At 45.4% G+C, this 22,396-nt stretch overlaps 1 protein-coding gene across 11 annotated transcripts in view; it reads right to left on the bottom strand.

The window, feature by feature from the left end:
* The window catches only part of ncor1 (nuclear receptor corepressor 1), a 372,353-nt gene that overhangs the window by 218,833 nt on the left and 131,124 nt on the right, over window positions 1–22,396 (bottom strand). For all 11 annotated transcript variants that reach the window (XM_085964552.1, XM_085964550.1, XM_085964555.1 and 8 more), the window contains exons 5-8: window positions 19,503–19,682; window positions 16,896–17,009; window positions 15,223–15,279; window positions 4,276–4,328 (exon numbers count right to left, since the gene is read on the bottom strand). In XM_085964552.1, coding sequence (XP_085820678.1) covers window positions 4,276–4,328; window positions 15,223–15,279; window positions 16,896–17,009; window positions 19,503–19,682 — 404 coding nt within the window. The remainder of the gene's footprint in view (window positions 1–4,275; window positions 4,329–15,222; window positions 15,280–16,895; window positions 17,010–19,502; window positions 19,683–22,396) is intronic.

The raw sequence follows: 22,396 nt of genomic DNA, 5'->3' as shown, positions 1-22,396 counted from the left end.
GGGTCGTGAATCTTTGGAATTCCCTTCCCCAGAGAACTGTGGCGGCTGGGTCATTGAATATATTTAAAAGGTGGAGATAGACAGATTTTTGAAAGGTAAGGGAGTCAAGGGTTATGGGGAGCGGGCAGGGAAGTGGAGTTGAGGCCAAGATCAGATCAGCCATAATCTTATTGAATGGCGGAGCAGGCTCGAGGGGCCAAATGACCTACTCCTACGTCTTATGTTCTTCTGTGATGGTGTCCCCACAACCACTGTTCCCTCTAATTTTTTTTCCGTGCACGGTCCCTTTAAATTTGTACAGCATCTCTTCCAGCTTGTGAACAGCCTGCGCGGGGCCTCTGGATTAATGCATGGCCACGAACCTTAGGGGGATCGTTGCTCATGATGGTAGATGTCGCAAAGGAGGAAGATGCTGTCAAAGTAACCTTGATTACTGCTGCAGTGCATTCTGTACATCGTACATACCGTACAACTATGGTGGAGCGTTTGGAAATCGAGTTCAGTGGCATCTGCGCTGATCAAGAAAACTGCTCTGTCATAGATGGCGTTGAGCTTCTTAAGTGTTGTTAGGTGGTGGAGTGGCTGAGAGAGGTCAGGAGGTAACCCAGTCTCTGCCCTGCTCTTGTAGTTAGTGTTGCTATGGCTGGTCCAGTGCAACTTCTGGTCAGTGTTGACTTCAGGATGTTACTGGAAGGAACCTCTGCGATGGTGGCTCCATTGAAGGTCAAAGGGAAATAGCTGAGCTCTCATGTTGAAAATGGTCATAACCTGGCACTTAACGTGGCGCAAATGTTAACTGCCACATGTCAACCTATGTGGTCTTCTTGTTGGCTGGAATCGGCTCCTTCATTATCAGAGGAGTTGTGAATGGAGCTGAACACTCTTGAATAGTCAGTGAACATCCCCACTCCTGACCTTACGACAGAGGGAATGTCATTGAGCAGCTGAATTTAGCTGGAACAAGAATGCTTCCCTGAGGATCTCCTGCAGCTGTGAATACTGGCCTCCAACCACAAACATTTTCCTTTGTTAGGTATGACTCCAGTCACTGGAGCGTTGTCCTTTTGGCCTCCGATGGCTTCAGTTTTGCTTAGCCTCCTTGGTGCCTTGCTCGGTTGAATGCTGCCTTAAGGGGAGCTGCTAATCTGGCAGAACTGAAAATGAGCTTGGTTAGGAGAGCAGCTGGCTCTGATGTACAGATCTTCAGCACTACACTAGGATGCCATTAGAGCCCATAGCCATTTGATGCGTCCAGTGCACTTAGTCGCTTCTTCATATCATGAGTGAATCGAACTGACCGGTATCTATGATGATGGGAACCTTAGAAGGAAGCCGAGTAAGATCATCAATCAGCACTTTTGGCTGGAGGCACTTGCTAACACTTCAGCATGAGTTTGTAGAATGTGGTTATATATGATTTGACAGTGGTTGATGTCCACAGCACCTCATGGATGCCAGTTTTTGCTTAATTTCACAAAATGCCATGGTTGGATTTAAACTTGCAACCTCTGGGTTGCTCGTCCAATACCACAGAAAGGATTTAAAAGATGGAGCAGGGCCTAACTGTGTCATGTGACAGGGTCATGTATGTGCACTGTAGCAAGTTGCTGGCCACTGAGTGGCAATCTCACTCATTCACCACGACATGTTGCTAAGCCTAAATAGCTCTCTCGTGTACGGATCGCACGCTGTTGCTCCATCCCGAGTGGGTTTCACAAGCACACAGTCACTATTCTGTATTTCCAAGACACAAGTAGCTCATTCTTCCACACACAATCACCATGGCATATTGCTAAGCCCTGAAGCCCAGCACACTACTACATTAATGCAAGTTAAATGGTTCACCGAGTAACTTCCTTCGTACAATTTCCATAATTGTTATTAACATCCAGAACTTCAGAGTAGACTGAAAATCTTTCACAAGAATTAAAAGAGAAATAAAATTCACCACGAGAGACAGAGGTTCATTTACTGTATGGAGAGCCTCAAGTGTGTTTTTAAAATGTAATGCAGCACACGCTATTTTTCATGCATTATAAACTCATTGTTTCTATGGAGATATTACTGAATATTTACTGTGAAATCTGTGTAGAAGTCACACTGTTATTTTATAGCTGTCCTTTCAGTAAAAGCGCAATTCGTCATACCAGTTTATAAGTCACACCCTGACATTTGGTGGACACAGAAACATGCATGAAGGCAGGGATCATCTTGTAATAATAATAATAATAATAATAATTCAACTTTATTGTCATTGTACAATGCACAAGTACATGAACAACGAAATGTGATCTTGCAAGCTCCCATGAGTCCAGTACAAATAACATTAACATTAAACGTAAATAGCACCGTCCTGGGAGAAGCAAAGCTGCTGCGTCTGTGCGCGCCGCCATTCCATTTCTGCCATTCCTCCTGTCCAACAATCTTCAGCCTAACGCCCGGGCCTGCTCACCAGCCGCCCCTCCCGGGGCTCCTTCTGTGACGTGACCTTCTCACCAACCGCCCCTCCTCGGGGCTCCTTCCGTGACCTTCTACACCTGGTCTTCCCTGATGGTCACCCCTCCAGGTACTAACCAGGCCTGGCTCTGCTTAGCTTCCAAGCCTTGCCAGTGACCCAGTCCCTAGTCCCAGGAACAGGGCTGCAGCAAGCAGATATTGTAGAGAGGAGCATGTACAGCAGGGATGAGTCCCTGAGTTTATCTCGTTAGCGAATTAAGCCTAGCAATACCAGTCATCCTGTCGCACACCCACTGGCAGTGATGTGTCTAAAAGTAGTTGCAACTATTCCTAAATTTTTAAACTGCCAAATAGCCCTTGTGGAACAATACTGTCACTGATGGTAGGGAGAGGTCCCGCTCACTTTTTTAAAATCTATTCATTCACGGGATACGGGTGTCGCCGGCAAGGCCAGCATTTATCCTTAATTGCCCTCAAGAAGGTGGTGGTGATCCCTTGAACCGCTGCAGTCTGTGTGAAGGTACTCCCACAGTGATGTTAGGGAGGGAGTTCCAGGATTTTGACCCAGCGACGGTGAAGGAACAGTGATATATTTCCAAATAAGGATGGTGTGTGACATGGAGGGGAAGTGCTCTTGCAGAGAGCCGGCATGGGCTTGACAGGTCGAATGGCCTTCTTCCGTGCTGTAACCATTCTATGATTGCAGGTGGTGATGTTCCCATGCGCCTGCTACCCTTGTCCTGCTAGGTGGTAGAGGTCATGGGTTTGGGAGGTGCTGCCGAAGAAGCCGTGGCAAGTTGCTGCAATGTATCTTGTAGATGGTACACACCGCAGCCACGGTACGCTGGTGGTGGAGGGAGTGAATGTTTAGGTGGCGGATTGGGTGCCAAACAAGCGGGATTGTTTTGTCCTGGATGGTGTCGAGCTTCTTGAGTGTTGGCGGAGCTGCACTCATCCAGGCAAGTGGACATTTCTCGGTCAGCATTTCTCCATTCTTGTGAGGTCAGTACATGGAACAGCAGCCGTTTTCTCAGCTGCAGCTTATGCAAGAGGCATGTATTATTTTTACAAGACTGAAATGACAGTACCAAATGTGTAAAGTATCATACATTAAATCTACCTTAGAAGAAAGCTGTAGACCATGAATGCAAAAGAATTCAAGTGCTCTCATCAGGGATTTGTTATATGGTTCCTTAATTAATAAAGGAACAGTGAATGTGGGGACAGATGAGTGAGTAGACCTCACGAGAAAGTTATACTGGAGAGACAGCCAGGGCAAGATACACTGCACGTTCAGTCTATACCTCAGATTGTGCATCTTATTTCTAGATTTGAAAAGTTTCTTTCTTTTGTTTCACAGATGATGGGTTTATATTGAAGTCGCCCTGTGCCCCAGCCCAAAAACTAAAGCAGTAAAGGCTGACCATTTCGAGGAAATGCACATCACACACCAGCTCTGGAACACAGCACTATTGGAGCAAGCTGGCCGAAAGCTGGTGCTTATAATTTCAGTTTAATGTTTCATTTCATTTGATGATTTTAGTTTGATTGGAATAGCCCAAAAGAGGTGCGTGGGGAGGAAACGGATCAACAGACAGAGTCTAGTTAATGAATCTAGAGCAATTTGTGCACAGATTGCTAGAACTGTTCAAAAACAGGTCCACGAGGTGACAGCACCTTTTCACAGGTCATTAGGAGAGTAACCCTTAGCTTACATCACAGAACCACACTCAGCAAGGTGAATTCAGGGCAGCAGGCCCCAGAGTACAATACTTGTACAGATCATAAAGCACAGTGACCATACCAGATGTCACTTACGTTTTGATGTTTTCATGGTAAATCTTCGTATCAGATGGCTGGTTGTATAGTGGCTGAAAAGGGAGAGATAAGGTGATTAAATAAATATATCTGTGAATATTCGAGATCAATCAAAAGAAAATTAATTATCGACAAAGTAATCTCTATTCTAACAATCTCAGAATAAAAACTAAGAAATTACTCCAGCCTGCCCTACTCACTGTACTGACCCACTAGGGAGGCAGTCTTTCAAGCAGTGCCAAAAATTCATGTAATGGCTCGTAATGGGCACACAGAACAAGTGAAATAAACTCATATCCTTCCCTGGAAGTTCATAACCAGCACAATCCACTAACCACAAATCGCTAAGTAATGTGTTTACCTACAGTTTTGTTTCCAAGTAAAGAAACAGCTGCCTGGATTGATGATGTCCAGGCCCAGCAAGCGCCAACAGACAAAGGCTTTGGGCTTCATGGCCCTGTGTTAGTATCTGACCTACACCTCTTGTGTTGCGTCACAGCGGCCTCGCCAATATGTGGAGCGTCAGGTGATGCTATCCTATCTCCCAAAATTATCCGCCAGTATTTGAACTCTTCACGAGATTTGCACAAGCCTCTGCAGTATCTCCGCACTGTGCAAAGCTACTCGACATGAGCAATGGTCACTGAAAGACCCACGTCAAGACACACACACCAATCCAACACAGCATCCATAATCCCTTTGGAGGAAGATTTCACGTGGCAAACTGCAAGAGCTCACACAGATCCTGACTGGTGAACGTAACAGAACACGTTGTCAAACTGGAAGTCAAGGACATGTTCAGAAAATGCCTGATCTAACTGGAAACTCAGTTAATCTTTTTCCGAAGGTGTTCCAAACAGGAACTTTAGTGCGGTGCACCAACAGCACAGTGCCATTCATACAGCAGAGCTGAGGTGACTACGGTGTGCTGTACCCTGATCGGATGATGGGCAGTCCAGATTATACGGACATCTCGACACATTATTATTGGGACTAAAAGTCAATAAATCCCAAGGACCGGATGACCTACATCCTAGGGTTTTGAAAGAGGTGGCCATTGGGATAGTGGACGCGTTGGTTGTCATCTTCAAAAATTCTATAGATTCTGGAACGGTTCCTGCAGATTGGAGGATAGCAAATGTAACCCCGCTATTTAAAAAAGGAGGGAGAGAAAACAGGGAACGTCAGACCTGTTAGCCTCACATCAGTAGTTGGGAAAATGCTGGAGTCTATTATAACAGATGCAATAACTGGGTACTTAGAAACTAATAGTAAGATTGGGCAGAGTCAACATGGATTTATGAAAAGGAAATCCTGTTTGACAAACCTATTGGAGTTCTTTGAGGATGTAACTAGCGGAGTAGACAAAGGGGAACTGGTAGATGTGGTATATTTGGATTTTCAGAAGGCCTTCGATAAGGTCACACACAAGAGGTTGGTGAACAAAATTAGGGCACATGGAATTGGGGGTAATATACTAGCATGGATTGAGAATTGATTAACAGACAGAAAACAGAGTAGGGATTTTCAAAAGGCTTTCGGTAAGGTCCCGCATAAGAGATTAGCGTGTAAAATTAAGGCATGCGTGTAAAATTAAGGCACGCGTGTAAAATTAAGGCACATGGGATTGGGGGCAAGGTATTGACTTGGATAGAGAACTGGTTGGCAGACAGAAAGCAAAGAGTTGGAATAAATGGCTCTTTTTCCGAGTGGCAGGCAGTGACTAGTGGGGTACCGCAGGGATCAGTCCTTGGACCCCAGCTATTCACAATATATGTTAATGATCTGGCCAAGGGAGCTAGATGTAATATCTCCAAGTTTGCAGATGACACAAAGCTGGGTGGGCGTGTGTGCTGCGAGGAGGATGCCGAGAAACTCCAGTATGATTTGGACAGGTTGGGTGATTGGGCAGAAGCATGGCAGATGCAATATAACGTGGATAAATGCGAGGTTATCCACTTTGGTGGCAAAAACAGGAAGGCAGATTATTATCTGAATGGCAAAAGATTGGGAGAAGAGGAAGTGCAGAGAGACCTGGGCGTCCTTGTGCACCAGTCGCTGAAAGTAAGCATGCAGGTGCAGCAGGCGGTTCGTAGCGAGAGGGTTTGAGTACAGGAACAAGGATGTCTTGCTGCAGTTGTACAGGGCCTTGGTGAGACCGCACCTTGAGTATTGTGTGCAGTTTTGGTCACCTTATCTGAGGAAGGATGTTCTTGCCATGGAAGGAGTGCAGCGAAGATTCACCAGGCTGCTACCTGGGATGGCAGGAATGACGTATGAGGAGAGACTGGGTCGATTGGGCTTGTACTCGCTGGAGTTCAGAAGAATGAGAGGGGATCTCATCGAAACTTATAAAATTCTAACAGGACTAGACAGACTAGATGCTGGAAGGATGTTCCCGATGGTCGGGGAGTCCAGAACCAGGGGTCACAGTCTAAGGATAAGGGGTAAGCCATTTAGGACTGAGATGAGGAGGAATTTCTTCACCCAGAGAGTGGTGAACCTGTGGAATTCTCTGCCAAAGAAGGCAGTAGAGGCCAATTCATTAAATATATTCAAGAAGGAGTTCGATATATTTCTTAAGGCTAAAGGGATCAAGGGATATGGAGAGAAGGCAGGAACAGGGTACTGAATTTGGATGATCAACCATGATCTCATTGAATGGCGGAGCAGGCTCGAGGGGCCGAATGGCCTACTCCTGCTCCTATCGTCTATGTTTCTATGATAAATGGGTCTTTTTCAGGATGGCAGGCTGTGACTCGTGGGGTACCGCAAGGATCGGTGCTTGGACCCCTGCTATTCACAATCTATATCAATGATTTGGATGAGGGGACTAAATGTAACATTTCCAAATTTGCTGATGACACAAAACTAGGTGGCAGTGTCAGTTGCGAAGAGGATGTGAAGAGGCTTCAAGGGGATCGCGACAGGCTCAGTGAGTGGGCGAGAACATGGCAGATGGAATATAATGTGGATAAATGTGAAGTTATCCACATTGGTAGAAAAAACAGAAAGGCAGAGTATTTCCTAAATGGTGAAAGATTGGGGAATGCAGATGCTCAAAGGGACCTGGGTGTCCTTGTACATGAGTCACTGAAAGTGAATGTGCAAGTGCAGCAAGCCATTAGGAAGGCAAATCGTATGCTGGCCTTCATTACAAGAGGATTTGAGTACAGGAGTAAAGAAGTCTTACTCCAATTATATAGGGCCTTGCTGAGACCAGACCTGGAGTACTGTGTACAATTTTGGTCTCCTTACCTAAGGAAGGATATACTTGCCATAGAGGGAGTGCAAGGAAGGTTCACAAGATTGATTCCTGAGATGGCGGGACTGTAGTATGAGAAAAGATTGAGTAAACTAGGCCTGTATTCTCTTGAATTCAGAAGAATGAGAGGGGATCTCATTGAAGCATACAAAATTATTACATGGCTTGATAGGGTGGATGCTGGGAGAATGTTTCCCTTGGCTGGGGAGTCTAGAACCAGGGGCCACAGCCTCAGGATAGAGGGTAGACCATTCAGGACTGAGATGAGAAGACATTTCTTCACAGAGAAGGTGGTGAATCTTTGGAATTCTCTACCGCAGAGGGCTGTGGAGGCTCAGTCATTGGGTATATTCAAAACAGAAGTCGATAGATTTCTGACTAGTAAGGGCATCAAGGGATATGGTGATAGGGCCGGTGAATGGAGTTTTTTTTTCTTGGTGAATGGAGTTGAGGCAGAAGATCAGCCATGATCTCATTGAATGGTGGAGCAGGCTCGAAGGGCCAAATGGCCTACTCCTGCTCCTATTTCTTATGTTCTTATTACATTACAAGGTTTGGGAAAAGAAAAGAAAGACATGATGAATATTTTATTCTCAATTTTTGGTAAGCGATAGTTTTTTTTTGTTTATGGGATGTGGGCGTCGCTGGCAAGGCCAGCATTTATTGCCCATCCCCAATTGCCCTCGAGAAGGTGGCGGCGAGCTGCCTTCTTGAACCGCTGCAGTCCCTGTGGTGAAGGTACTCCCAGTGCTGTTAGGGAGGGAGTTCCAGGATTTTGACCCAGCCATGATGAAGGAACGGCCGATATACTTCTAAGTCAGGATGGTGGAGAACTTGGAGCTGGTGGTGTTCCCATGTACCTGCTGCCCTTGTCCTTCTAGGTGGAAGAGGTCGCGGGTTTGGGAGGTGCTGCCGAAGAAGCCTTGGCGAGTTGCTGCAGTGCATCTTGTAGATGGTACACACTGCAGCCACAGTACGCCAGTGGTGGAGGGATTGAATGTTTAAGGTGGTGGATGGGGTGCCAATCAAGCGGCTGCTTTGTCCTGGATGGTGTCGAGCTGGGAATGACAGAGTAATTTTGCTCTTGTCCACTACTCGCAAAACTCTGGCTGGATGTGGTCATTGTTTTATAGCGAGGTCTGAAAACATTACCCACCACACTGGCTCTGCAGTGTGCTCTCGCTTACATCTACCCTGACATCAGTTTTGTGGAACAGCAGTTGAAGAGGGAAGATTTTGTTGTGAATGGCCTGGACTAATAATCCAGAGAACGTGAATTCAAATCCCACCATGGCAGGTTGAGAATTTGAATTCAGTTTTTAAAATCTGTAAATAAAAAGCTGGTATCAGTAAAAGTGACCATGAAGCTGACGCATTGCCGTAAAAACCCAACTGATTCACAAATATCCTTTAGATAAGGAAACCTGCCGTTCTTGCTCGGTCTGGCCTATAGGTGACTCCAGTCCCACACCAACGTGATTGACTCTTAATTTTCCTCTTAAGTGGCCCAGCAAGCACCTCAGTTGCATCAAACCGCGACAAAGAATGACACCCTCACCACGTGCACTGCACTCAAGAAGGCTCACCACCACCACCTCAGGACAACTAGGGATGGGCAATAAGTGCCAGCCTTGCCAGTGCGTCTACAGCCCGAGAATGAGTGAAACATTTATTTTATAAAATGACGGAAGTAATCAGGCTCGGTGGTTTCTCAGTGTTGCGTGTGATGAGCAGCTGCATGTGGTGTTGTCACTCCTTGTGTTCCTCTGCTGATTGTTGAGCTATAATTATTGATGGTGCCTGGTCATTTAGTTTTCTCTACCAAATGATAAAAAAACTAGAATAACTCTCGCATACTAACAGTGGCAGAACGGGATGGCCCTGTGCAGGGTTGAGTTCTATCTGATAATATTCCCAACTAAGGTGCAGACCAGTTTGCAGTTACCACTAAAATGTAGCAGTCAGGTACAAAAAAAATCACAAAGGCAAATGGAATGTTAGCCTTTATAACTAGAGGGGTAGAATATAAAGGGGAGGATGTTTTGCTACAGCTATACAGTTAGGCCACATCTGGAGTACTGTGTACAGTCCTGGGCACCGCACCTTAGAAAGGATATATTGGCCTTGGAAGGAGTGCCGCGCAGATTCATCAGAACTTTACCAGGGCTCCAAGGGTTAGATTATGAGAGATTATATAAACTAGGCTTGTATTCCCTTAAGGGGTGATTTGATTGAGGTTTTTAGGATTTTGAAAGGAATTTGGGGCTGGTGGGGGAGTCCAGGGTAAGGGGACATAAATTTACTGTCAGAGCCAGACCGTTCAGGAGAGAAGTTAGGAAACACTTCTTCACACAAAGGGTGGTAAAAGTGTGGCACTTTCTCCCACAAAAAGTAGATTCTAGCTCAATTAATAATTTTAAATCTGAGATTGATAGATTTTTGCCTGCCATGGGTTTAAAGGGATATGGAGTCAAGGTGGGTGGATGGAGTTAAGAGACGGATCAGCTATGATCTCATTGAATGGCAGGACAGGCTTGAGGGGCTGAATGTCCCTAGGCTAATAAACAGCAGACAGAGCCTTAAAAAGCACACACAACACAAAGCAACTGCAAGTTCCGTTGGAAGGGTTTCCATTGAAAGCTCTAATTTGTTTTTTGTCTTTCCAGATACTTTAATTTTCTTCAAAATATATTGGTTCTCAGGATGTGGCTAAGGTTGGCAAAGCAGAATTTATTCCTTATCCCTAGTCACCCTGAGAAGGTGGTGGTGGATTTTCTCCTTCAGTAAGTCTGTCCTGTAGTGATTGAATGGTTTGCTATTCACCTCAGAGGGCAACAAGACTTGACCAGATATTGTGGGATGTGCAGGATAGACTGGGTAAGGGTGGCAGGTTCCCTTTCCTTAAGGACTTGAGTGAATAAGCAGCTTTGATGTTCTATTTTCCTGGCATAGTCCAAAGTTACCAGATTTATTGAATTCAATTTCATAATTTTCCATGGGGCACGGACTCATGAGCTCTGGCCATTCGGCCCATACCAGAACCACCAGCCAACCATGCCCACAATGCGAATGTCTGTATGAATGCCTGCCTTGGGAAGGAGGCCCCAATCTACATTGAACATTAAAATAATAGCAAAATACTGCGGATGCTGGAAATCTGAAATAACAACAGAAAATGTTGGAAATACTCAGCAGGCCAGGCAGCATCCGTGGAGAGAGAAACAGGGTTAACGTTTCAGGTCTGGGACCCTTCATCGGAACTGGAAAAAGCTGGAAATGTAACAGATTTTAAGCAGGTACAGAGACGGGGGGGGGAGGAAGGAATTGAAAGAACATGCTGTGAAAATGTTGCAAATGGGAATGGCAAAATCATACTGCATGAAAAATGGGGGCAGGGATTATTATCTGAAATTGTTGAACTCAATGTTGAGTCCGGCTGGCTGTAAAGTGCCTAATCTGTTCCTCGAGCTTAAATTGAGCTTCATTAGAACAATGTAATAGGCCGAGAACAGAGAGATCACAGTGACAGGCGACCGGAAGCTCAGGGTCACTCTTACGGACTGAACGGCGGTGTTGTTGGGAGCACAGCACACACAGGATAAACAGTGAGGTGCAATAGCAATACTGCATCTTTCATTCAGTGCAGCTGAGGCGTGCAGGCAGCGGCTATGTGACCTATTCAGATGTTCGAATCATAGAATAATACAGTGCAGGAGGCCACCATTCATCCCATTGTGCCTGTGATGGTCTGTCGATTCCAATTACAGCCCAGAAATGTTGCAGAAGCTTTGCATAAGCACCTGTCGCCTTCCTCATTTCTACTCCCAATCCTAATTTCTTCTTTGTCAATTTTCTCCAATCCTTTCCCAAAAGTGTCAACTCCTTTTTGGGATGCTGTTCCATGGTTATTGGGTACCCTCTGTTATTTTGCATGGTCAAATAGTGAGTGTCGACATGCTATTCAACTCCAGAAGCATCACAGCAAGACCAATCCTGTCTTCGCTCGATACCACACACAAGTGCTTCCTAGCAGGGGTTGCTAGATAATAATCAGGAGTGGAAACTATGGCTGACTTTTCCCCTGCCTTGCCCAGGAGCAGTACGGCGTATTCTGCCACTCCCCACTGAGATCAGCTAACGCAGCAGGGGCAAGAGAGCAAACCTCCTTAGATGTTAATAATTAGGAGCAACCATTCCATTCAGAGCCCATTTGCATTCCCATGTTAACAGTTTTATTGCCTGTCTACAAACAGTTTTTGATTGCTACAGGGATTTTAGAAATACAACAGAAACGACCAAGAATAATTCTATACATTGTTTCCACAACTTGTCCAGTGACAGTACTACCAGCATTGTACCCCAGTGTTATACAGTGACAGACCTGTGCCCATCAGTAGTGTACCCCAGTGTTATACAGTGACAGACCTGTGCCCACCAGTACTGTACCCCAGTGTTGTACAGTGACAGACCTGTGCCCATCAGTAGTGTACCCGTGTGATACAGTAACAGACCTGTACCCACCAGTACTGTACCCGTGTTATACAGTGACAGACCTGTGCCCACCAGTACTGTACCCCAGTGTTGTACAGTGACAGACCTGTACCCACCAGTACTGTACCCCAGTGTTAGTGACAGACCTGTACCCCAGTGTTAGTGACAGACCTGTACCCACCAGTACTGTACCCCAGTGTTATACAGCGACAGACCTGTGCCCACCAGTACTGTACCCGTGTTGTACAGTGACAGACCTGTACCCACCAGTACTGTACCCCAGTGTTGTACAGAGACAAACCTGTACCCACCAGTACTGTACCCCAGTGTTAGTGACAGACCTGCACCCACCAGTACTGTACCCCAGTGTTATACAGTGACACACCTGTACCCACCAGTACTGTACCCCAGTTAGTGACAGACCTGTACCCACCAGTACTGTACCCGTGTTAGTGACAGACCTGTACCCACCAGTACTGTAGCCCAGTTAGTGACAGACCTGTACCCACCAGTACTGTACCTGTGTTAGTGACAGACCTGTACCCACCAGTACTGTACCCGCGTTGTACAGTGACAGACCTGTACCCACCATTACTGTACCCGTGTTGTACAGTGACAGACCTGTACCCACCAGCACTGTACCCCAGTGTTGTACAGTGACAGACCTGTACCCACCAGCACCGTACCCGTGTTGTACAGTGACAGACATGTACCCACCAGTACTGTACCAGTGTTACAGTAACAGACCTGTACCCACCAGTACTGTACCCGTGTTGTACAGTAACAGACCTGTACCCACCAGTACTGTACCCCAGTGTTGTACAGTGACAGACCTGTACCCACCAGTACTGTACCCCAGTGTTGTACAGTGACAGACCTGTACCCACCAGTACTGTACCCCAGTGTTGTACAGTGACAGACCTGTACCCACCAGTACTGTACCCCAGTGTTATACAGAGACAGACCTGTGCCCACCAGTACTGTACCCCAGTGTTGTACAGTAACAGACCTGTGCCCACCAGTACTGTACCCCAGTGTTATAGTGACAGACATGTACCCACCAGTACTGTACCCGTGTTACAGTAACAGACCTGTACCCACCAGTACTGTACCCCAGTGTTATACAGAGACAGACCTGTACCCACCAGTGCTGTACCCCAGTGTTATACAGTGACAGACCTGTACCCACCAGTACTGTACCCCAGTGTTATACAGTGACAGACCCGTACCCACCAGTACTGTACCCCAGTGTTATACAGTGACACACCTGTACCCACCAGTACTGTACCCGTGTTAGTGACAGACCTGTACCCACCAGTACTGTACCCGCGTTGTACAGTGACAGACCTGTACCCACCAGCACTGTACCCCAGTGTTGTACAGTGACAGACCTGTACCCACCAGCACCGTACCCGTGTTGTACAGTGACAGACATGTACCCACCAGTACTGTACCCGTGTTACAGTAACAGACCTGTACCCACCAGTACTGTACCCCAGTGTTATACAGAGACAGACCTGTACCCACCAGTACTGTACCCCAGTGTTGTACAGTAACAGACCTGTACCCACCAGTACTGTACCCCAGTGTTATACAGAGACAGACCTGTACCCACCAGTACTGTACCCGTGTTGTACAGTAACAGACCTGTACCCACCAGTACTGTACCCCAGTGTTATACAGAGACAGACCTGTACCCACCAGTACTGTACCCGTGTTGTACAGTAACAGACCTGTACCCACCAGTACTGTACCCCAGTGTAATACAGTGACAGACCTGTGCCCACCAGTACTGTACCCCAGTGTTGTACAGTAACAGACCTGTACCCACCAGTACTGTACCCCAGTGTTATACAGTGACAAACCTGTACCCACCAGTACTGTACCCCAGTGTTGTACAGTAACAGACCTGTACCCACCAGTACTGTACCCCAGTGTTATAGTGACAGACCTGTACCCACCAGTACTGTACCCCAGTGTTGTACAGTAACAGACCTGTACCCACCAGTACTGTACCCCAGTGTAATACAGTGACAGACCTGTACCCACCAGTACTGTACCCGTGTAATACAGTAACAGACCTGTACCCACCAGTACTGTACCCCAGTGTTGTACAGTAACAGACCTGTACCCACCAGTACTGTACCCGTGTTGTACAGTAACAGACCTGTACCCACCAGTACTGTACCCCAGTGTTATACAGAGACAGACCTGTACCCACCAGTACTGTACCCCAGTGTTGTACAGTAACAGACCTGTACCCACCAGTACTGTACCCCAGTGTTATACAGAGACAGACCTGTACCCACCAGTACTGTACCCCAGTGTTATACAGAGACAGACCCGTACCCACCAGTACTGTACCCCAGTGTTATACAGAGACAGACCTGTACCCACCAGTACTGTACCCGTGTTGTACAGTAACAGACCTGTACCCACCAGTACTGTACCCCAGTGTTGTACAGTAACAGACCTGTGCCCACCAGTACTGTACCCCAGTGTTATACAGAGACAGACCTGTACCCACCAGTACTGTACCCCAGTGTTATACAGAGACAGACCCGTACCCACCAGTACTGTACCAGTGTTATACAGAGACAGACCTGTACCCACCAGTACTGTACCCCAGTGTTATACAGTGACAGACCTGTACCCACCAGTACCGTACCCCAGTGTTATACAGTGACAAACCTGTACTCACCAATACTGTACCCCAGTGTTATACAGTTCTAAATGCTCCCTGCAGACACAGCCCAAGTTTGTGCTGATAGATGTTCTCAGGGGCAAGAGATATAAATATAAAATTTCACATGCCGAGCATCATACTTTATTGATACCCAGCATTAACACAAGCTGAGATCACTGCTTATTACGTATTGGCCAGTCCATATTCTACAGTCACTGCGCAGGTCAGGTCATGATTTGAGTTGTGTGATACAGGACACCACGTTTAGCTGTTTGCATGGAGCCTTTCCTGAGTGTTTCACATTGTGACCTGATCTGGGCATTGACTCCAGAATATGAATGAGTGTAACCAGCCGTAATCCCACCTGCAGTCTGTGTCCCATAACTGTAACCATTTAATAGTTATAATACAGCCTAACACACAGGAATCATTGAAAATTGGGAGCATGCAACAGATAATGCTGTTACATGTACAGTGGATGTATGACACTGGTGTATACACTTACCAGCTCCACTCTTGGGCCCAGACCTTCAAGTATTTTGTGAGCTTCCTCTGCTTTTTTCTGTTAACAAAAGTAATCGTTAACACCAGTATCCTAATGTTGCAAACATTTGATTCCTCTAGTACAACGTTATGAATTTAGTGCAACTGACCATGTTTTACCACCCATTTCCAATCAAGAACTCAGCACGTCGAAGCAGTTTCTGCTAAGTTGCTCTGTCCCGATGACTGAATCACACACACACAGAATCCCCACAGTGCAGATAGAGGCCATTTCGGCCCATCGAGCCTGCACCGACACATATCCCACCCTATCCCCATAACCCCACGCATTTAATCCCCTAACACTAAGGGTCAATTTATCATAGCCAAATCAACCTAACCCACACATCTTTGGACTGTGGGAGGAAACCGGAGCACCCGGAGAAAACCCACGCAGACACAGGAAGAATGTGCAAACTCCACACAGACAGTCGCCCGAGGCCAGATTTGAACCCGGGTCCCTGGCGCTGTGAGGCAACAGTGCTAACCACTATGCCACCGTGCAGGATACAAAATTACACTGGAACCAGATGATGAGCAAAAACCAAGAGACACCAGTTGGTGACTTTCATGCTATCAAGGTGACCAATCAAGATACATGGAGAATTGTACAGCCTTCTCCGGGCTCCTGGTGCGAGGATTCCCACCGGTCCCTGGTCAGGTTTAGCACAAGTTAGGTCCAGTTCAGGCTCCATGTGCACAACCCCAGCTACGGAACCGTCCAATGCTGTGCTCATTCCCGGCCCAGCCACTGTTAACAGCTCTCCTTCACTAACTTCAACTGTTTTGTGGGGATGATGGGAGAACCTCCATCACCATCACTAATTTTTCAGTCACTCTGGATGTGGGGTTCAGAGAATCTCCAAGTTACAGTGGTTATAAATGTGATTCAGAACATTGGGTAAACACAGTGACATCTGTGAGAGATTTCTGGAAAATCACAGGACTTTACGCGCACAGATGCTGCTCGGACCGGAATAAAGTGCACCGCCACAGACTGCCGAGCTCACAAAGCCCGTGCTCATATTCGAGATGGAGGTAGGAACAGATAAATGAATATACCCATGCATAAAGCCATTAATTATCCACTAACGCTTTACAGCAGTCAGGCTTGCCTGGATAAACTGGCACACACTCTCATTCTTCCTGCCAATTTAATGTGGATGTCTCAAATACACTGTGTACTTCACTGTTTCTATGTTACTCAGCAGTGTGGCTTTAAGCCCGTGTGCATTTTTAAAAGTGCTGGAACGAGGCTGCCCTTACTTCACAGACTGAGCTCAGAAAAGCTCCATGAGAAAACTAACTGAAGAGGGTGGGGTGTGTCACATTCAAAGGCTGCTTATCTTCCTGGACATTGGGAGTAACAACACGCTGACATGTGTCTCATTCATTACTACACAGATGAGCCCAGTGACCGACAATAACCCTAGCCTCTTCCTATCATGGACAGCCATCTGCAGCTGACAGTACTGAATCTTACATTTTCCACCAGACCTCCCCAGCTTCTAAACGAAATGCAGCCTGTGCAAATAACACAAGACACATCTTTCACAAAACGCTCAACTCAGGGGAGTGCCTCATTATTTCTTTAGAAGAGAAAGAATGAAAAATCCCTGCTGTTTTAATCCTTACCCTGTTTTCATCATAGATAATCTGGACGATACTCCGATGTTTTGGTTCCACTGGAGGAGGGGAGACTGGTTTCTCAGGCTCTGGAGGTTTGGCTGCTTCCTCTTCAAGTTGTTGCTAAGAAGCAACATGAGAACAGAGTCAATATTTCTTGCCAACATACACAAGCTTTGCATCTCAAATTGCAAATTTTTTTTTTAATGAATCTGAATCTTTAAAAAAAAAATCTGCTCACTATCTGACTTTACTTGTGAGCACTGGAGGAGTCACAGACTCACTGACCCCGTCAAAAGCGACTCCGTTACTACAATCATTTGTGGAGAATGCTTCTGTGCATCAAGCAGAGGTACGAAATAAAACACTGATCACCCACATAATCGATTACGCCAACAGTCTCCCTCCTCCACCCTCCATAAACTTCAGCTCATCTAAAACTCTGCTGCCCGTAGCCTACCCCACATCAAGTCCCGCTCACCTACCATCCCTGACCTTGTTGGCCTACATTGGTTTCCAGTCTCCCAACAATTAAAATTCTTGCCCTTGTATTTATATCCCTTCATGGTCTTGCCCCTCCCTATAACTGTAACCTGGTCCAGCTGGGGTTCCTGCTTCTGATCACTATCCAGTGACTCCTGCTCAAAGTATGTGTCTGGATGTCGGCTAAGGGCAGAGTCAGGCTCAGCTGTGATGCCCCCCACTGCTGAATATCTTACTGGACCAGGGGTTTGGGTTCATGTGAAGAATTACCACTGAAATAAATTAGATAAATTACTGGAGGGCTGCTGATGATTCCTAGGGAACAGTAATCCAGAGACAGGGGCTTCAGTGGGGAGAAAAGGGAACAGAAATAGAAGAAGCACAACGAGAGCTGGAGAATGTGCAACAGTACGAAACCTGCTCCAGCACGCTAGTGTCCCAGGTAAAGGCAGCAGTCAGCACCTTTCACAATAGAAAAAGCAGACATGGATAGAGTATGAGTGAACAAAACATAAAAGATACAAAGAAACTCAATATTCAACTTTTAGTCAGCTTTTGAGTCATAGCTATCGGACTAAGCTGATCTGCATTCCTCGACCACAGAGCCATGCAGCCATCTCAAATCTCATCACAAACTGTGACCTGCTCGCTTTGGAACCTCTGCCAAATGCAAAGCGAGGTCAAATTCTGCTTCACCAGAAAGAAAATAAATAAATGCAATATTTCTACTGCTAGAGATCAAAGACCTGTGGTCAGGAAGGAACGGAGATAAGGCAAATTTCAGAATCTATCATTAATCCAATCAACGGATTGGCCTGTACACACATGGATCTCAGCTACAGATTGCCTGTTGTTCTTGGACACAGGATTCCCAGTTTCAGACTGCTGAGCTGTCAATTCTCACTAGTTTTGAACTTCCATACTAAAATGCTCCTTATGTGTTAATTCCAGTGCAGTTTAGGAGACAATTCACAAATGTCTCCATGGGTCATGCAGCAAGAAGTATTTTCCCTTTTTGGAAGGAAGCAGGCCGAGAGTCAGTCCACCCAACCCAATCTCAGAAAATCACTAACTGATGAATGGCCAAAAATACATTGCTACAATTAGTAAGTGCACTAATGCATATGCAATAACAAGACTGCTGTAGCACCAACAGATCAGAAGGGGTCTATGCAAGATGCAATATTGGCTTTTTGTTGCAGCTTCCCCCTTGCCACCCACCCCCACCCTGTCAAATAGGACCCACACCGACTGAATGATGCCAAAATTCTAAAGAGCAGCATCCCAACCCCACAGCGACACCTCCCCAGGATTGGGCGATACCCTCTTCAGTTATGAACAAATGAGAAAGATGACTGGTTACTGAAGTTTAGGTAACTACAAAACATTAAACAATTCATTGCATTTGTTGAGGAACCCTGGTGAAGAGACAAGACTCAGAACAAAGACACCACCAAGTCTGGAAAAGAGTAGGAGGGAAGACTGCATTCCTGAGAAGTAGTGATTGAAGTACCTGTAGTAGCATTGTTGGGTCTGTCGGTGTAACACTTGACAAAATGCTGCTGTATTTTATGAATGAAACTATTAATCTGTGCAATCATGGAATTCCCAGGAAAGTCTGTCCACAACTTTGTACCATCAATAACCAAAACAATGGTAACTTGCAGCACTGAATCCAAAACAGAGAAACATAGGAGCAGGAGTAGGCCATTCGGCCCTGCTCCGCCATTCAATATGATCTTGGCTGATTCTCTATCTCAATACCATATTCCCGCTCTCTCCCCATACCACTTGAAGCCTTTTATAGAAACATAGAAAAATAGGTTTTAAAGTGATACGCAGCTGTGCTCGTTACCATCCAGCTATTACACTCCTGCAGGTTACTGGGCCTCTGCAATGTTCTTTCCCCTGTATTGTTAAAATTCTTCCCCTAAAACATAAAATAAATCTTATTCCTAGGATAATCTGGTGGTGGAAGACACAGGCCTTGGGGAATTGCAACAAAGGTTAAAAATCAACCAAGTATGGAAGGAGGAAAGGCCAGAAACCAGTTGCATGTTCCTAACCCCCCCACACACAGACACACATACGTCAGAAACCCAGCGCCTTTCCCCTTGCAGAAACTCTCGGTACCTGTTTTTTCTTCAGTTTGAGGATCTGCTGCTCCACTTTGGCTATTTCTCGATCGACACGGTCCATGCTCTGGATGAGCTCCTCTTTGGATAGTTTCGAAGGAGATGAATCTTGTTCATCTCCACCCTGCTGGTTGGCCGTTGGTGACGATGGAACATCAGCCTTCATTGAAAAAGACTCCTTAAAAATCAGAAGGGGGGAAGGGAGGGAGGTGAGAAAGTTTCATACAAACATTTTCTTTGCAGGAAGTCTGTGTAAGGTGGATTGGGACATTATTTAAGGAAAGGAAATAAGCGGAGAAGAACTGAAGACAGCTACTTAACTACAGCCGTCAGAGGAATCGGAACCTCTGCTATCATCACTTGACAATATTACTGGCCATGGTATAGAAAACAAACATTGGAACACATTAAAAACACAGAATAGTAGGGTATATAATACACAAATATTCCCACTGGGTGAAAACACAATGGACCAGAGTTCAAACCGCTGAAGTTAATATTCACAGGAGGAAAGGCAGAAGATTTCCTTCTAATACCCAAGAATTGGTGAAGAGAAATCAAGGTCAGGTGGAATTCCAATAAAGCATTTTCAAATTAGAATTTACCATTTATAGAGCTGTACGGATCAATCTCGTCACCTCCATATGCAAAAGGAATCCAGGAGTTTACCAAGCTTCTTAAAGAATCGAATTGAAGCAATTGAGCTCGCAAGCCATTGTTTAGTGAAACGCCAATCTGTGCGGTGATTCTTCCATAAAATTAAACTGAAGTGGATGCAACGATCACTCGCAGGTAAACGCTCACTTTTTTTGCGAACGTTCATGGGCAAAGGGTTGATGATGTTGGAGAATGCAGCTTTGATGGGAGCAAATTTGCTGGACACATTTTAAGGTGGTGTATTCATTAAAATACTAAAATGATTCAACACTTGAGGCACAGATTATGACTACAGTTCTATCAGCTCCTTACTAAATACACACACTGACATGTTTCACAAGGTTGCTAATTGATTTTTACCAATACTTAAACAGATGCCTCAACACATACAGATGAAATGTTCTCTCACCCTTCCTTTTACTCTGCTGGCCTTTTCCTTACTAACATTTGGCTGAAGTAGAAACTCCTAAACCACAGATTAGCTCAGATGGTTATCCTAATACATACAGCTGTACATTACTGTAACACATCAGCAGCAGCAACCAATAGATCCATTCTGAGTTAACTGAAATCGATGTTTGAGCAAACTAGTTGTGCCTAGTCATTTCCAGCAGCTATTTCTAGCTTCTAACCAATATTCAAAAGCAGAAACCAAACTCAGTAATGATTGAGACATTTTTTATTTTTCATCTGATAAATCGATGGCCTTTTCAGTCAGAACACTAAAATCTTTCTCTAATTTGTGTTAAACAGGGGATCTATAATTTCATCGCTTATCTAGGAAAACAGTCTTCTCAAATTCAGGTCCCTGAAAAGTTTCATTCAGTCTACTCCTTATAATAGTCGGGTTTTTTGGTGTTACAAAATTTTGAATTATCTAGTATTTCAAATTAAGCAAATAAATAACACCACAACATAAAAACATGCATAGAAATTATAACACAGAAACAGGCCATTCGGCCCAACCAGTCTGTGTTGGTGTTTATCCGTCGCACAAGCAATGTCCTAATCCCCTGCGCCCGCCCCGTTCCCTTCTCTTCAACAACCTATCAAACAAAGCATTGTTCATTTCTAGAGGGATAGAATTGAAAAGCAGAGAAGTTCTGCTAAACTTGTATCGAACCTTGGATTAGACCACACTTGGGAGTACTGCGAACAGCTCTGGTCCCCATGTTATATAATGGAATATAGAAGAACTGGAGAAGGTGCAAGAAAGATTTACATGGATAATACCAGAACTGAGAGGTTATACCCATCAGGAAAGGTTGAACAAGCTGGGTCTCTTTTCTCTAGAAAAGAGAAGGCTGAGGGGTGACTTGAGGGAGGTCTTTAAGATTATGAAAGGGTTCGATAGGGTAGACGTAGAGTTTTCACTTGTGGGGGAGACCAGAACTAGGGGCCATCAATGTAAGATGGTCGCTAATAAATTCAATAGGGAATTCAGGAGAAACTTCTTTACCCAGAGTGGTGAGAATGCGGAACTCGCTACCACATGGAGTAGTTGAGGTGACTAGCATAGATGCATTTAAGGGGAAGCTAGACAAGCACGTGAGGGGGTGGGGGGAAGCTAAGATAAACACGTGAAGGGGGGAGCTAGATAAACACGTGGGGGGGGAGCTAGATAAACACGTGGGGGGGGAGCTAGATAAACACGTGAGGGGGGCGAGCTAGATAAACACGTGATGGGGGGGGAAGGAGTAGAAGGAAATGCTGATGGCGTTAGATGAAATAGGGTGCGAGGAGCATAAACACTGGCATGCACCAAATGGCCTGTTTCTGTGCTGTACAGTCTATGTAATTCTGTGTAAAAAGTTTCTCCTGCTCTCTGTCCTAAATCTCTTACAATTAATCTTATATCTACATCCCCTTGCTCTATATTCTCAACCACTAGAAACAGACTGTTTCAACCCACCCGGTCCCATCCCATCATAATTATCTCTATCAAATCACCTCATATAATCCTATCTGTTCCAATGAGAACAGCCCCAATTTTTACAGATCTTTGTATTTGTATTCCTCATACCAAGCAGCATCCTCGTGAATCTGTGCTGTACCCTCTCTATTGCCTCAATGCCCTTCCAATAGTGTAGAGCCCAAAACTGCACCCAGTCTCCAACTGTGGTCTTACTAAAGCTTTATAGAGATTCACCATTACATCTCCACTTTTACATTCTATACCTCTAGCCATAAAACACAGTATTGCATTAACTTTTTCTATGGCTTTGCCCACTTGAA

The sequence above is a fragment of the Somniosus microcephalus genome, chromosome 22 (assembly GCF_052327205.1).
Source record: "Somniosus microcephalus isolate GS21.2 chromosome 22, FLI_Smic_1.0, whole genome shotgun sequence".
In the NCBI taxonomy this organism is placed as follows: domain Eukaryota; kingdom Metazoa; phylum Chordata; class Chondrichthyes; order Squaliformes; family Somniosidae; genus Somniosus; species Somniosus microcephalus.
This window is presented reverse-complemented; position numbering and strand designations above follow the sequence as displayed.